The sequence below is a fragment of the Melanotaenia boesemani genome, chromosome 13 (genome assembly GCF_017639745.1).
Source record: "Melanotaenia boesemani isolate fMelBoe1 chromosome 13, fMelBoe1.pri, whole genome shotgun sequence".
NCBI classification, from domain to species: domain Eukaryota; kingdom Metazoa; phylum Chordata; class Actinopteri; order Atheriniformes; family Melanotaeniidae; genus Melanotaenia; species Melanotaenia boesemani.
The window spans coordinates 12665470-12680543 of NC_055694.1; the positions used below are offsets into that span (position 1 = coordinate 12665470).

The following is a 15074-nucleotide window of genomic DNA, read 5'->3' on the forward strand; positions in this document are numbered from 1 at the left end:
TACGTGGACATTTTATATACACACATTTTTAAGTGAAAGGGTATTTTCTTTCAAGAGGGTGGGAGGGGTATCGTCACTGCCCAATGGAATAAATGGGGTGTCAGGGATAGGGGTCAAGAACCTCTGGGGTTCCCCATTATTAACAAGTGATCTAAACAGTTAATGTCTTGTTCTCTGTGTCAGATATTGTACTAAACACAGTGGTGCTGGCAATTTTAGGCATGTGGTACTGGAAGTACAGAGTGGTACTCAGTGGTGATAAGTCACTTTGCCTTTCCTTGGATGAGTGCCAAGGGCTGAAAGCAGTGCCAGCCTTGTTGCAGTGATAGGAAAACACCAGTTTCAGTACGTAGCGACACATTATCACTTTGATAACAGGAGATGCTTTACAGTGTTTTATTGCCTGGAGTTTTTTTCAGAATGCTCACACGCTTTCTATCAATAAATCTCACCTTTGTGCTTCCTGTACTTACTTTTAGAAAAGGTTCCTGCTTCTTAACATTTTACTGAGCTGAGATATTACATGTGTACATACTGTTTTTAGTGCTGGATACCACTTTTAAGAATGTTACCTTTTGGTTTGGTCATTGATACAGTGTCTGTTGCCACCCACTGGGTCTCTCCATCCTCAGTGTAAGCACCAGCAGAGTTAGAGGCCAGAGCTCCGACTGACAAAGCACAGGGCCCAAGAACGGCAAACAGGCCTTGTCCTCTTCACCTGATGTACCTTTTTATCAAGCTGCACTAAACTGGCCTGTGATGATAAGCTCTCCCAGGTTGTGCCATTAGCAACCTTGTTTTTAGAGCGCCGCTTGGGCCACCACGGCTAGGAAAAGAAACGTGGATGCAAAGCATCTCGAATGGCCACGAGAACCTTTTAAATTGCTTTGCAAAATAAAAATAAATCAACAATTCCAGCTTTAACCTGCTAAATGATGGATGGAGATTGACTTATATTTTCAATGGGTGTGCAGGGAAACTGCAGATGTAAAGCAGACACATGACACGCGGTGACGACAGAACGATTTGCAGTTTCAGGGCTTTCTTGTATATAATGCGAGATAAAGAGATCCATGGGGCTTTTTCCATATATTGTTGTTTTGTTTGTCGTATCTGTTATATGAAAAGGAATTTTTTTTTTTTTTACATTACAGTTGCTCAAAATATCTTTCTTGCAATTTAAAGTTGAAAAGCTATAGTGAACTTAATTCAATGTGTATTGTAGCTTAGAGGCAAAGGGGAGAAAAAGACAACCTGTTGAATGTAACTCTTATGAAAAGTCTTCTTTGTTTTGCAGTAGTTGCTGGCTAGTTTGTACAGCCTGTTTTGAACCTGTAGTGCGTCCTGATTTTGGCATCCAAATTACTAACACATGGACAGCTATCGCCACACTGCTGAATCATATGGAATAACACAACCATGCAGTATTGCTTCTATCTCTTGACAGTACTATCTGTGTGCAATGAGACGCTTTACAATGGAACAAGAACTTACCTTCCTTTTTTTTTGGTGACATCAGGGCTATTTGCTCACCCTGTTAATGTCTGTCTTTCACTCTGCCAAATAGTACTTTCTTTCGAATGTGTGTAGTTATTGTTGTCATGGATGTTGTTTGTGGTTGTGACATGAAGTTTTTGTTTGGCAGGATAACTTTCAACCTTCGATTACCTTGTGGAAATCTTTATCCTGCCCTGCACATTCCAACAGACAGCATGATTTTAGTTGCTTACCATTTCCTTTTTCACTGCAGCAAATATTCTCCAATCACTTTGCCCTTCTTCTGCTATCCAGCTTTACTGTGGTCCCACCCAAGCCTTTACCCAGCATATTAAGCTAAACTAAACCCTTGAAATGTGCATCACAAAAGCCTTCGTATGTTTTTTTTTTTTCCAAATATGTCAAAATTGATGTGCTGTTTTATTGAATGTCAAGTTTTCATTTGTGTGTAAAACAGCAGCAGCAAAGCCAATAGATCTCCTTCCAAATCAGATGTAAATGCATTGCAATGGCAGCTCCACTCTTCTTCTTCTCCTGTGCTTGTATGATCTGTCCAGCTGTTTACCCAGTTTGTCACTTCTGTTGTGTTTTTACTGAGCCTCGTGCTGGCTGCTGTGAAAACCAACTCTGGCTTTTTCTTTTTTTTTTTTTTTTTTTTTTTTCTCCCATTGTTTGATTGATTGTCTGGTTGAGTTTGAGGTTGTTTTGCATGTTTAGCATCTCTCATTGTTTTCTTTTTTTTGTTTTTCATTTTTTAAAAAAATATTAAGGAGATACAACACTGAAGGGGTTATTGTGTTAAGAGTGTCCCTCTCAGTATCCAATAACTCAAGGCTGATGTAAATGTTTCAAAATGTAAAAAAAAACAAACAAACAAACAAAAAAAAAAAAAAAAAAAACTCAGTGGAGCCTGATTCTCGGTCAGTGCTGTGGAGAACGTGACATCAGCTTTGAGGCTTCACTGGAGGGTAAAATTTCTCTTGTGTGTGGACTCCGCCTCTGGTCTTCATCAGCAGTCCCACACGCATGGAGGAAGCACTTTCTGAGGAGTGGTGCACTCAAGGAGTATTTGTGTGAATGTCACGCCTTTGACTAGTGCTTGAAAAGATGTATGACCATGTATGATGCTGATAATGTGATCTATGTGATGTAATGTGACAGAAAGAAAATAAACCTGAATGGAAGACGTCTGACCGTAGATTCATTCTTTTAAGTAAACCTGGAAATTTCAGCTGACTTGTTTTTCATGACAAATTTTTCCAAACAAAGAAATACAGCAATGGCAGAGCAGAGTTATTTCTTCTGTCTGCCTTCTTTTGCGTCTCTATTGCACCCTCCTGTGGACAAAATGAGCTTCAACAACCCCAACAGCTGTCCAGCATAGATCATAAAAGAAAAGAAATAGCACAGGACACATCAGTTACTTCTTTACAGCAGCAATTTCAAAATTTATTGAGACTGATTGATTTTTGCAAATAATAATTAAGCTATATTTTCCACTAAACATGAACTTAGAAAGAGGCTTGGACGGCTGACAGGCCTGACCCAACATCAAAACAGGAGGCTCATGGTTGGCTGTAAAAATGTTCTGTGATCAGTACTATCAACCAAAAAAATATTCGCACAAGAGCACTTAAATCTGCCCAAAACAAAACAGGTGTAAAAACAGGACAGTTTTTTTTTTTTTTTTTTTTTTTTTGATTATTTAGCACATTTTGTTACAAACACAGGAATATGATAATAATCAATATAAAGTCAGTATCATATTGAACAATATTCCCAATGAAAATAAACAAACCTCAAGCTTCAAGTGCGACTTTTACAAATCAAAGACCCTCTGAAACTTGAGAGAGAAAATAAATAATATATAATAGTAATATAAATTCATATATATGAAGGTATACACACCACACTCTTAGTAGAAGAACAAAATCTAAAGTAAAAAGCGCCAGTTTTGAAATATAGTATCATATAGATATACCCATATCTATGGCTTCATGATTTGCACAAGAGAATCAAGCTATACAGGCTAAAATGAGGATTGCAATCTGTACACGTCTAAGAATACCCATATTCATCTGCAAAAGAGCAAACAGTTCCAGTTTTGCATTGTGTGGAATGAAACAGTTGTGTGCAGATGCCGAATATGTTGCTTTGGTATGACAAAATGAACACAGGCATGCAGATAAGACCACAGAATCAGGGCACAAAAGGTCATTAACACACAGTGGGAAGGAGAATCTAGTTGCCCATCTTGATTTGTCTCGAAGTTTTGTTGTCAAAAACATTTTGCACCTCCAATCAGATCAGTCACATCTCTGTAATCTCTAACCATTGATACAAATATTCAGTCATCTCTCAGAAATCAGACACTCTCACAAGCATGCAGGTGAAATGTTATTGAGGCACATATCGAGGGGTCGATGGCAGGTGTTTTCCTGAAGTACAACTCAGAATGAGGAAGTGGACATACAGTACAGGTCGTGAGAAGAGCACGGAGCCGGGGACTCACACATACATCCAGATGTCTCTCAGTGGCCATAAAAGCACCACAGGACAGAGATTTGTCACTGATCATGGGCTCCTTCCACACCCACAATTAACATTCATAAAAATTTCTTCCCATTGTCTTTCTCCTTTTCTTTTTTTTTTTTTTCTTTTTTTTAATCTCAGAAAAAGAACAACTGTTTGATTAATGGGTCAAACAAAACAGAATAAATGAGAAATAAAGTTGCCAGATATGAAGAAAGCATCACAAATTGTGCTGAGTTTCTCAGCAGGGGTTAATGGGAAGTGCAGTTCATGGCACCTGTAGCAGAGAGGCCTGATGTGTGTGACCAGCACTGGCAACAACATGTTTCCCAGAGTCACTACTGCAGCACCCACTTCACTGTCTTTTTGTTGTTGTTGTTTTTTTTGTTTTTTTTTATCTTTTTTGATTTTTCCTTTTTTTCCTTTTTCCTTCTTATTTTTTTAAATTAAGTCGAGCCAGCACAACACCGGCTGATAGAAATACCAGTATAGTGGACTCAGCACGCTGCTAAGAGTAGCGTTTTATCCACACACTGCATCACTACTTGATTGTGTCTTATTTGAGCTGTGAGCCAGTAAAAACCAGAGAAAACAAACAAACAAACAAAAATAATATTATCAGTCCTATTCTGTTCAATATTTAAGATGCACTCTTCAAAAGCTGGCTGGTCCTTTCACACAGCCCTTCATATTCACAATAATAAAATAACATGTGCACTTATCAAAATGTGACAAATAGTGAAAGGTTCAAAAATAAAAAAACAACAATCCAACAATAAAGCAGTTTACCACAACAATAAATCCAAAGCACCTGCACTAACAGACTGTGAAACAAAAGCACTTCATGTATACAAAGTACAAGATTGTTTTTGGTTCGATATAAATCAATTAGTGTACATTGGTGATGCAAAAGCATGTGCTGAATGTATGCTTCAATCAATATCTAACCGAGAAGTTGGACAGTGAATGTGTCTCCCCCCGCTCTCTTGCTTAAAAAAAGAAGAAAAAAAGAAGCAAGTACGACAGAAAAAGCATAAACTGGCACAATAAAAAGGTTGATAAAAGCCCCATGGCTTGCTGTCCACAACAAGACAAAGTATAAAAGCTTTTTTTTTTCTTATACAAGATATAAAATATACTCCAAAAAAGAAAATAACAAAAAAAAAAATAATAATAAAAAAAAAAAATAAAACAAAGGAACACACAATGAAGCTTAGCATCCAGCACTTAATAATAATTAATAATAGTAACATCAACAACCGTAATCATAATTCTGATATTTATTATAATAATAACACATGTCCTCAGCCTCACTTGAATTGTCATAAACTTCCCCAAAAACATGGAAATAATTTTTAAAAATTAAGTAGGTTTTTTTTTTTTTGGATTCTTAACAATCATTCAGGCAAACAAACATCCATCCTGTTCCACACACACACAGAAAGAAAGAAAAGGGAATGACTTCTCAAAAATCCACAAACAGGTTTTTCAATAAATAACAAATTAATATTACACTCTCTACAAATACTGAAACTCTGAATTATAAGCACAATTCTGATCCCTTTTTTAATCTTAGAAAACTGGAGAAAGTGTATAACCAAAAGTGAGATTAACCATGGAGAGAGTCTGCATATGCTATATCCAGAAACTTGAATAACATGAATGTTGAAAAAAAAAAAAAAAAAAAAAACATAAAATAAAAATAACAAAGGCAGTTCCTCTTCTGGTGTGAGAGGCTTGGCTCTCAGGTCCAATCATCACAACTTCCAGTGTGGGAGACACTGAACCAGAGACAGTGAGAGAGACAGAAAGCATTATTAGTGTGGGGTAGGTCCGCTGTGAGCTCAACTTCACTTTTAGAACAGAAAAGCAGACACAGATGTCCATTTTAAAACTCTCACATAAATTGTAAAAAGATTGTTCAGTCTCTCTGTCTCTCTCTGTCTCACACAGCTTTTATCCCCCTCTTTTAAATCCCAAGAATCATATGTACATTTGTAAAATCTCCAATATCTATTGGAATGAATTGATAGAAATCAGGTGGTGAACTTAGGTGAAGAAAAGATTAAGGACCCCACTGAAAGGCATAGGCTATATAAACAGCAGTCTGCACAAAGATTCAGTGATTTCTATATTGTGATAACAGTCAAGAGGACATAAAGTATATCCTTAAAGGTAGGTGCGGTCACCGAGTTGTTTAGGTAAGTAAAGATCAGATCAAAAATGTAAACCACGGGTTCAGGGCTTTGATAGAAGTCCGTTTGTCATTAAAGTGCAAGTCTGTGGCAGTAGGACTCTGCATCAACAATGTGCCGTTGGGCTTCCCAGTTCCCTGACACTCATATCTTTGCAGTAGATTTAGACTCTCTCAGTCTTCACTCAAAGAGACACTTTCCCTCAGAAACATTACAGCCAAGGAGGGACGGAGACACCCCTCTTCTGGCTATTTCCCTACTCTGTCTGTTATCCTTGGTTACCATGGTGATTGTGATGGCAAACATACAAAGTTGCAGTCTAGCGTTGGCCATGTCCTTGGCAGCGTCCTCGTCGATTCCTGTTCTAACAGAGTAGAAAAGTGTTGGACTCTGGCCTGAACCCTCAAGAAAAAGAAACACAAAAAACACTGCATCTGAAGTAAAGGAGGTAAGGAGAAAAAAAGCCTTGCACTCAAGCCATCTCTTTGTCACTCTTCTTTTATGGCATTTGAGGTTCAGAATAGCATCAGGTGTGTGTGTGTTTGTGTATTGAGTGTTACTCAGAATGGTGTTAGATCATTGTTGCGCATCATCCTACAGCTTCTCCATTCAAAGGAAGGCCTGCCCACGGTGGGACGAATGGGTAAAAGAGCAGAGGAATCTGCCAGAGAGATCGCAAGAGATCTTCAGAGACTGGTTTTTGAGCCACTAACAGGAGCCTGACAAGTTCTAGGAGATCCAAGCAAAGTCCCTCTCACTCCCGTTCTGCTGCTCCCCCTCCTGAGCCGAGGAATCACTCTCCTCTTTCTCATTGTCCAGTGCTCTGTGTGCCTCAGCGGTCATCCCTGAGTCCTTCCACTTGCCCCCTTCTTCCTCTCCTTCTCCTAGAATCTCCGTGTCCCCTTCGACCATCATCTCCTCTTCCCCTTCCCCGTCACACTCTGCCTGGTCATCGTGGAAACGATCCCCAGGATACAGCTCCTCCTCTGGAGAGATGTCCCCACCCACCTCCCCGTTGTGGTCCAGCAGTGCCGCCATGCCCCGGCCTGAGCAGTCAGCGCAGACGCCATGACGACGGGAGCCATGTTTGATTCCAACACTGGCTGCTGACATAAAGACGCGGCTGCACACTTTACACACATACTTCTTGTCTTTGCTGTGGACCTGTGGGATGAAAACAAATAATTTCTCATTTTTAATTTGCCCTTTGGATATGGTGTAATTTAGAAGCAGCTGCATGACTCACCAACGTGTGCCTCTTCATGTGCTCTCTTCTAGTGAACTTCTTGCCACAAATTTCACAGGGGTAGGGCCTTTCACCGGTATGGGAGCGCATGTGCCTCTTAAGGATGCACTGGTGCATAGCAGAAAAGCTGCAGTAGGGGCACTTGAACTTTTTACGAATCACTGTGAAGTCATTCACTGCAAGTACAGGGAGGAAGGGGGGACAGAATGAAGAGAGAGGGAAAAATTAGTATTGAATCACACGCATTTGGATAAACCAAGACATTGCTTTTCAGTTACTGAATTTAATTAACGGCTTGGGCTAGAAATGTACCATCAATTCCCATGGTCATCCCAATCTAGTCAAAGCTACAGTTGCCCTGGCAACAGCTCTTCCTCCATACTAAAGCAATAAAGGCATAGAGATACTGTAAACACATGACACAACAGTCAGTCTGCCTTAGTTACTCTACAAGGTCTCTACTAAGGAAAGCAAAAACACAGACAGAAGAGCAAACACAGACAATGACAAGAAAATAAAATCACCCACACAAAGGAAGGGAAGTAAAAATCAGAGAGCGGAGACACACTGCACACATTTACTGTACATAAAGGAAGGGGTAAAGCACAGAAGAAAGGGTTCTAAGGTGATATAAAATAATTACCTCCATCTGCTAATCGACTGCTCTGATTAAATATTTGCGAGCACAGCAAAAAAAAAAAAAAAAAAAAAAAATCAAAACAAAACATGCAAGTAGACATGAACGGCAAGACAGATTCAGAATGTGACAGAATTTGTGCGTGTGCGTGTACACATGAATAAAAACAATGGCAGCAAGGTTTTTGTGTTTTCAATCACATTTTAATCACAACATAATATCTACAACCAGAGTCTCATAATGTTAAAAAAAAAGTACATGTCTAAACAGTACATAGGTTTCAATGATAAATTATTTAATCTAGCTTTACATTTCATTCAGTGCTTACAAAACTTATTCAAACTCAAGAATACGACACAACTGTCAGTTATTTTTCATTCCTCTTCAATGTTTAGCGCTACTGAGTTCCTGATTAGTTTCTGACTTTCCTGAGCTTGCCAGTTTGTTTCAGCTGCTGGCTGGGACAAAGTGTGCTACCTGAAATGGGATTTTGTAAAGCATTTGGCATTTGGGAAGTCCCTTGGTATATATAGTACACACACAACATCAATGGAGCAGATTTCCCCTGGACACAAGTTTTGCTTTTATGAAGCAGACAGAAATTACAGTTCAGTGCCCTGAAATGATTTTCAGAAGGTAAACACAGGTTCATGTCTTCTCTTTGGGTATAATATTCACAGTATAGGTGTAGACAATAAATCTTAGTAAAATGGGTTGTTTCACAGCAATAGATTGTTGCATGCCTGCAGTAAACTCCAAGCAAAAATTTTGGCAGAAACCGGTGTGAAGTTACATTAGCAATGATTTTCAAGCCTGTGTCCAACCCGACTATCTCTCATCCAAATCCTCCTCTCAACACTGTCCTCGATGCCTCTCTTATTATTCTCCTGCGTTTTCCCACTTGTCTGCCTTGATCCCCTATTTTCTGCCCTGAGTTCAAAACCACACCATTATCGGTGTGCAGCTGTGACATCACTAAGCTCATCTGGTATAAAGGGCATCTGCCCCTCTGTCCCTACTTCCTCTTCAGATGTGGGGTCAGAGGTTAAGAGGGGCCGGAGCCATGAAGCACCAATTACTGACCAGCTTATTTCCTATTCAGCTACTAGAAAAACTTACAGGTCTGAGACTGAGGAGATGGACCATTGAGAAGAGAAAATATGACACTACCCAACCCCCATCTGAGCTGCTTCTGGCCTATTGTTTTAGCAGGCTTTGTCTCATTCGGCACATCCCTTCCATCTGTACTGATCTGACAGCTCTGACTGAAGGGAGACAAGTCAGACTGATGACTGAAGACAAGCTTCTGAGTGTCCAGTGGATGTGAATTTGGTGCAGAATTTTGCTTTATCTTTTATTGTCTATTTTTATATTCTATTTAAAGTTCTTTTGTGACAATTCTAAATATTTGCTGAAGTGCAGCAATTCTGATTTGGGTAGTCTCTTGTTCTCAGGCTGCAATGATGCACAGTTCCTGCAGGTGGTGTGGTTGCGTGGGCTGTGAGTCACAGTCATGCCTTACAGGTATGAACTCTGAATGTCTTTGTGCATGCAATGCATGGGTGGACACGAAGATAAAGATCTTGCTGCCAAAAAAGGAGACATAAGTTTAGTCAGAGTGGTGACTGGCGACAGAAAGCCAGACAAGTGGTTTAGTTCGAGGAGGTGGAAAGACACCCCCTGTCTCTCCATTGGGCACTGCAGTGTAAAGTAAATCACCTAGTTATGGGCCAGGGTTCACTGAAATTATTTACATATTGTAATACATCACATTTAATTTCAGCCTAAATTTGTTCAAACATGTTGTTTTTTTGTTTGTTTTTTTTTCTTGCATAGCATTTGTGCATTTGGTGTCAGTTTGAATTAAATAGTCCCCCCACATAATAACAATGACACATAATTTAACACACGGTATAAAAAATGTCCCACACGTTTGACTTTAAAGAACTTCTTCTGTTGTGAGTTCAGTAACACCACAAAGTGTTTTTTGGCATGGTTGTTAAACACAAAGTGATGGATACAAATGGTGGGTGAACCTACAGGCCTTCCACATCAATACTGCAATTGTCAACTTTCATGTGCTGAGTTAACTGCCACAGTGGGTCTGTAAGCCCACCTTGAGACATTTCCAACCCAGTGCTGCCTCCCAGTATAGCTCCTGGCATCAACCCAACCTGGCAGCAGACTTTAACATGTGTCGCCAGGTTTTTCTGGGTGCTAAAAGCCTTGGCACAAGCCGGGCAGGTGTGCCCTCTCTCTTTGGAGTGCACAGACGAAAGGTGCCTGTGCAGGTCAGTGCGGTCTCTGAAGTGTTTTAGGCAGTATGCACACTGCATCAACTTCTTCTTAAAGTGGATGGTCTTCTCGTGCCTGTCCGCGTTGGATTTGAGAGTGAAGCTGGCGGGGCACTGGGAGCAGAAGTAGCGTGCTGACGCAGGCTCACCAACTGCAGAGCAGAACAGAGACTGGTTGAAATGGGGAGCCTGGGATTGGGGCTGGTAATGGGGCTGGTTTGGTTGGTGGTGTGGACCTTGCAAGCTTGGCCAGTCCAGGGACAAGGCCATCAGAGACAGGGTGTGACAATACTCGTGTTCCCTGAGATGCTCCAGGCTGCTGAACAGCCGTTTGCACAGGGAGCAGGCGAACCCCTGTGAGGGCCAGGCACCGTGCTCTGGCAGGACTCTTTCCCCTGATCCAACCTCTTCACCCAGCCCTTTAGTTCCTTTGCCAGCCATGGACACTAACTCTGGTACAGTCAAGCCACCAGCACAGCTCCCCTTGTCCATCTGATCCTTCTCGACAGGAGACTGATCACCTTCCAAGACTGAAGCAGTGAGAAGGAGGATAAGGACAAAAGTGTGAGAAATGTTGAAGTTCAAGCACAAATTCTTAGCTTATAAAGAAATTACTTTAACTGTAAAACAGACCTGTACTGTACTCCTTTAGGTTTTCTTTGTCTTTTATGTCCTCCTGTAAGCACAAAATATCCTATTATGTCATTCGCACACACATTAATACAGTCTGTATGGAATGCTGTCGGGGCATGCAGGAGACAGGAAGGTGACACAAGCTGTGAAGGCAACTTTCTCACATGCAAGACAAAAGCATAAAGACATGACAACAGAAAAGTTAAAAAAAGAACATAAACAAGATCATTATTATTCAAAGATAAGTTTGAGATTAGAGAACAAAACAGAAAACAAAAAACTGGATAGATGACAGTTTCAGGATGCTACAGCTGTCTGATGAAAAAGAATGAGCAGTTATGTTGATCTACAATTTTAATAATATTGTCTGCCCAATGCTCATGCAAACCCTTGGGTGCCAACATGGTGCATTAAACACTCAATCCCACTCTTACCTCCCTAGCTAAACTCTACCCCTCCTCTATCTACTCCATGCCCCTATCATTCCTTCACCTCCGCCCACTTGCTCAGCCCCTCCAATCCTCCTCCTCTTCCTCCTCCTCTCTAAGAACAGAACACCATGCACTGGGCAAACAGATGGCTTGTCCGTAGAGATAGGGAGGCTTGTTGGGAGGCAGGTCCACTGAAATCAAATGCTGCTCTTAAATGTTCACAGCATACACATACAGACTGGCACTAAACTCACATCTACACATGCTCAAACATACACTCATACACACACACACACACACACACCAAGCAGAACAAACAATTTCCTGAGCTGCAAGAGCAAACCTCTCGTTGTCTTCTAGTATTGATTCTACTGAGTCTCCTCACACTAGCCAGCCCATTATCTACTATCTCTAAACACACGCTGCCATTGTGACTAGATGTGTCATGTCTGATGCAGCCACTATAAACTGTATTACTGCTAATGCTACGCAAAGACTCCTGGCTCAAAGGCAAATTCAAGTCTAGGTATATTAAAAGACTTTCTGAGAAGGGAGGCAAGAATGAAGAGTGACGGCAATCTGAAAGGAAGGGAAAACAAATAAAGCACAGAGAAAAGAAAGGCAAAAAAGAAAGAAGAAAAAAACAGAAACACAGACAGCATTGCTTCTCCAGTCTTGTAAGAAATATGCCAGATTCCACAAAGAGAATAAGACACAGAGAGGGGTTGAGCAATGTTGTGCTCATGTGTTAAAAAACACTCCAATGATGAAAAATAACCCCATTAACCCTCAGTTTTTCATGCAAAAACTACTAGCCTCACCCAATACACCACACCAATGATCACCACTACTTTCCCACACCTCTCAACCCCCCTCCGAGTGTGTGTGTAGAAGCTGGGAGAAGCTGCCCTCTGGATGCTTAACTCCAATCCCTGTTACAAACTTATCTGATGAGAGGAGAGGTACCCAGAGAGCAGCCTCCGCCCTGGAGCTGAGCCAGGCCCAGTGTGCTTACCTCAGGCAAGGTGGAGGGTTCTGGGCCCTCAGGGGCCTCTTCCACTTCCATGTCCAATCCTTCTGAGCACAGTCGGGGCGCCCCAGCCCGCAGACCAGGGGCCTCCAGGGGCCGAGGCTCAGAGGGGTGCAGTGGCGTGGGTGGGCAGTATGCTGATGTTGATGATGGCAGGAGTGATGGTGATGATGGTGGAAGATGAGGAGGAAGAAGAGGAAGAGGAGGAGGAGGAGAGGAGCCAGCGCCCTGTTTGTTATGAATAGTGGCCCCTGTGGCCCCTGGCCGGAGCGTGCTGCAGCAGTTGTTGGAGCGGAGCCCTGAGGAGCACAGGAAACGAGTCTCACCCACCCACTCACGTACAACTGCAACTCTGCTAGCAGCTGGCCACCAGAACACAACAGGAGAGAGTGGGCAGGGGGGCACACAGAGGCTGCCAGTGCTACACTATCAAACACTGTGGAGAGGGGGAGGAAGAAAAACTTAGAAGTTTCACTTTCCACCAGCCAAGGGGAAAGGGTTAGGGCTTCTCTTCACTCTTTCTCTCTCAGTTTTTTCTTTTTTCTTTTTTTTTTTTTTTTGCTCCTCTGCTCTCCTTCTCCTTCCACCCACATGCGTGCGCAGAGGATGGCAGCATGTGTGTGTTTTGTGAGAGAGAGTGCATGTGTTGTGTAAGCAATAAAATGCATATAAGGAGAGGGCTTGAGGATCCTCTGTAGCGTGGAGGGAAATAGTAGTTTTGGAGAGGAGCCATCTTGAAGCTCAAGTGAGGATTTGTTTTGCTTTTTGTTTTTTTGTACACACAGGGTAAAGGACGACTACATGGACCGTGTAAGATGTTTACTATCAACAAGTTCAGGCATGCTAGATCAAGAATTTAAAATTTCTTACAAAGGCTTTAGCTTTTCATTGCTACTGATGGAAGCTTTCCAGCCACATCAATGTCACTATTAGCTTTTTTTTAAACCTCTTTATTTTTTTTTTTCTTTCATTACATTGAGTCCTAGACTGTACTAATGAGAGTATAGTGTATTGCAAATTGTTCACTGTGTGTGCAAGTGTGGGCAGCAGTTTGGGGAATGTCTTCAAAGTTATGCAGTGGGTTAGCCATTCATTGCCCTCCTCTGCATAACGGACAGAATCACACATCCGTGAGGCTCGACCATGGACAGATTCCTGGAATGTTAAACTACCGCACCCCACTCCCACTTACTGCGAACACACAAATGCTGAACACACTATCTTTTCTTCCCCGCCCCCCTACAGTGACAAGAACATCAAGAGTGAGGAAGAAGAGGAGAGTAAAGGGATGAGCTACAGGTGAGAGCAAGCAGCTTATTAACTAAAGCCGATCTGGCAGTAGGCACCTGTCAGGAAAAGGCTTTCAGGGAATAGCTGAACCCTCTTGCAAAAATGCAGCATATAAATATATAATTTTCTACCATGTCTCACTGATTTCAATACTGAAGTCCTGTCTGCCCAGTTATGGAGAATATAAATAACAACAGGCTGATTCACTGCACAGAAACATGAGCAAATGAGAAAGAAAAAAAAAGTTTCCTTCACAGAGAAGACATGTTATAAAAGACATTGTTTTCTTTCCACCTCTTGCAGTCACAATGGGGTCAAGACAAGATTTTTGGGCTTTGATGGCAAAATTATTTTAGACTGACTTATCTGCTATCAGTAGCTAATGCACTTAAACTGCATAAGTCTGTTAGGAACAAGATTGGAATCAGATTGGGGTTTGCTGTGGCAAAAAGGCTTAATGACATCCTGTTAGCAATAACCTCAAGACAGTTTTCCTCTCCTTTAGTGTTTTACATAGTTACGACAAGAACAGTGTAGTTTTGACATACTTGTGCTTGTTATGTATGATTTTATTTTGCTTAACTACATTATAGAAGGAATATCTGTTTCACACTACATTCATTTGACAGATTGTCACACATACAACTGGGTTTTACAACTGACTTACAACAAAGATGTGTGTAATTAGGATTACATTGAACTAAAAAAGTGATCTTTTCTTATAAATGTCTCACCTCATTTCAGTAAAAAATGATATATAACAGGAAAAAAAATATATAGTAGAAAATGTCAAAGACATCTGATAACAAACTTGTATCAGAATAATTTTTTTCTTCTCTTTCTTCTTATTAATTCCAATTTATCTGATGTCCCTTTTATAATACAGAGTGGTGGAATTAGCTCCACCTCCATCAGCTACAACTGTAACACACTCATAACATCATAAGTAATGATATGTCAAGGATCAATCCAGGTCTCCAGAACTTTAACTACTAATATTTTTGCAGTTGTATTTATCTGTACATATAATTTTCCTGACTGACCATTAGTCCTGATGAATACATTTAAATACAGCATTTAATGCATCATTTAGAAAATATGATAAATAAATTAATAAATAAATCCATGTTTTAGGAGCATTATGTTCTCCCAGCAGGAGAGGTTTCTGGAGCAATCCAAGCATCACCAATAGATTCATATAATTCACAGGATGTTAGTTGACTTCATTAAAAGTCTGACCACACTGTCATTTAAGTTAGTTAATGTCTTAGATAGATTTACTTCAATAC

General features: G+C 40.8%; 1 protein-coding gene across 2 annotated transcripts in view; it reads right to left on the reverse strand.

Annotated features, from left to right (window-relative positions):
- Positions 1-2919: 2919 nt before the first annotated feature.
- Positions 2920-15074, reverse strand: part of zbtb46 (zinc finger and BTB domain containing 46) — a 67148-nt gene continuing 54993 nt past the window's right edge. Inside the window, exons 5-7 of one of the 2 annotated variants that reach the window (XM_042003983.1) lie at positions 12481-12794; positions 11035-11077; positions 9895-10931 (exon numbers count right to left, since the gene is read on the reverse strand). In XM_042003983.1, coding sequence (XP_041859917.1) covers positions 10144-10931; positions 11035-11077; positions 12481-12794 — 1145 coding nt within the window. In that variant the 3' untranslated portion in view covers positions 9895-10143. Of the gene's footprint in view, positions 7389-7470; positions 7647-9894; positions 10932-11034; positions 11078-12480; positions 12795-15074 lie in introns of those variants that run through there. The other variant, XM_042003984.1, reaches the window with a different exon arrangement.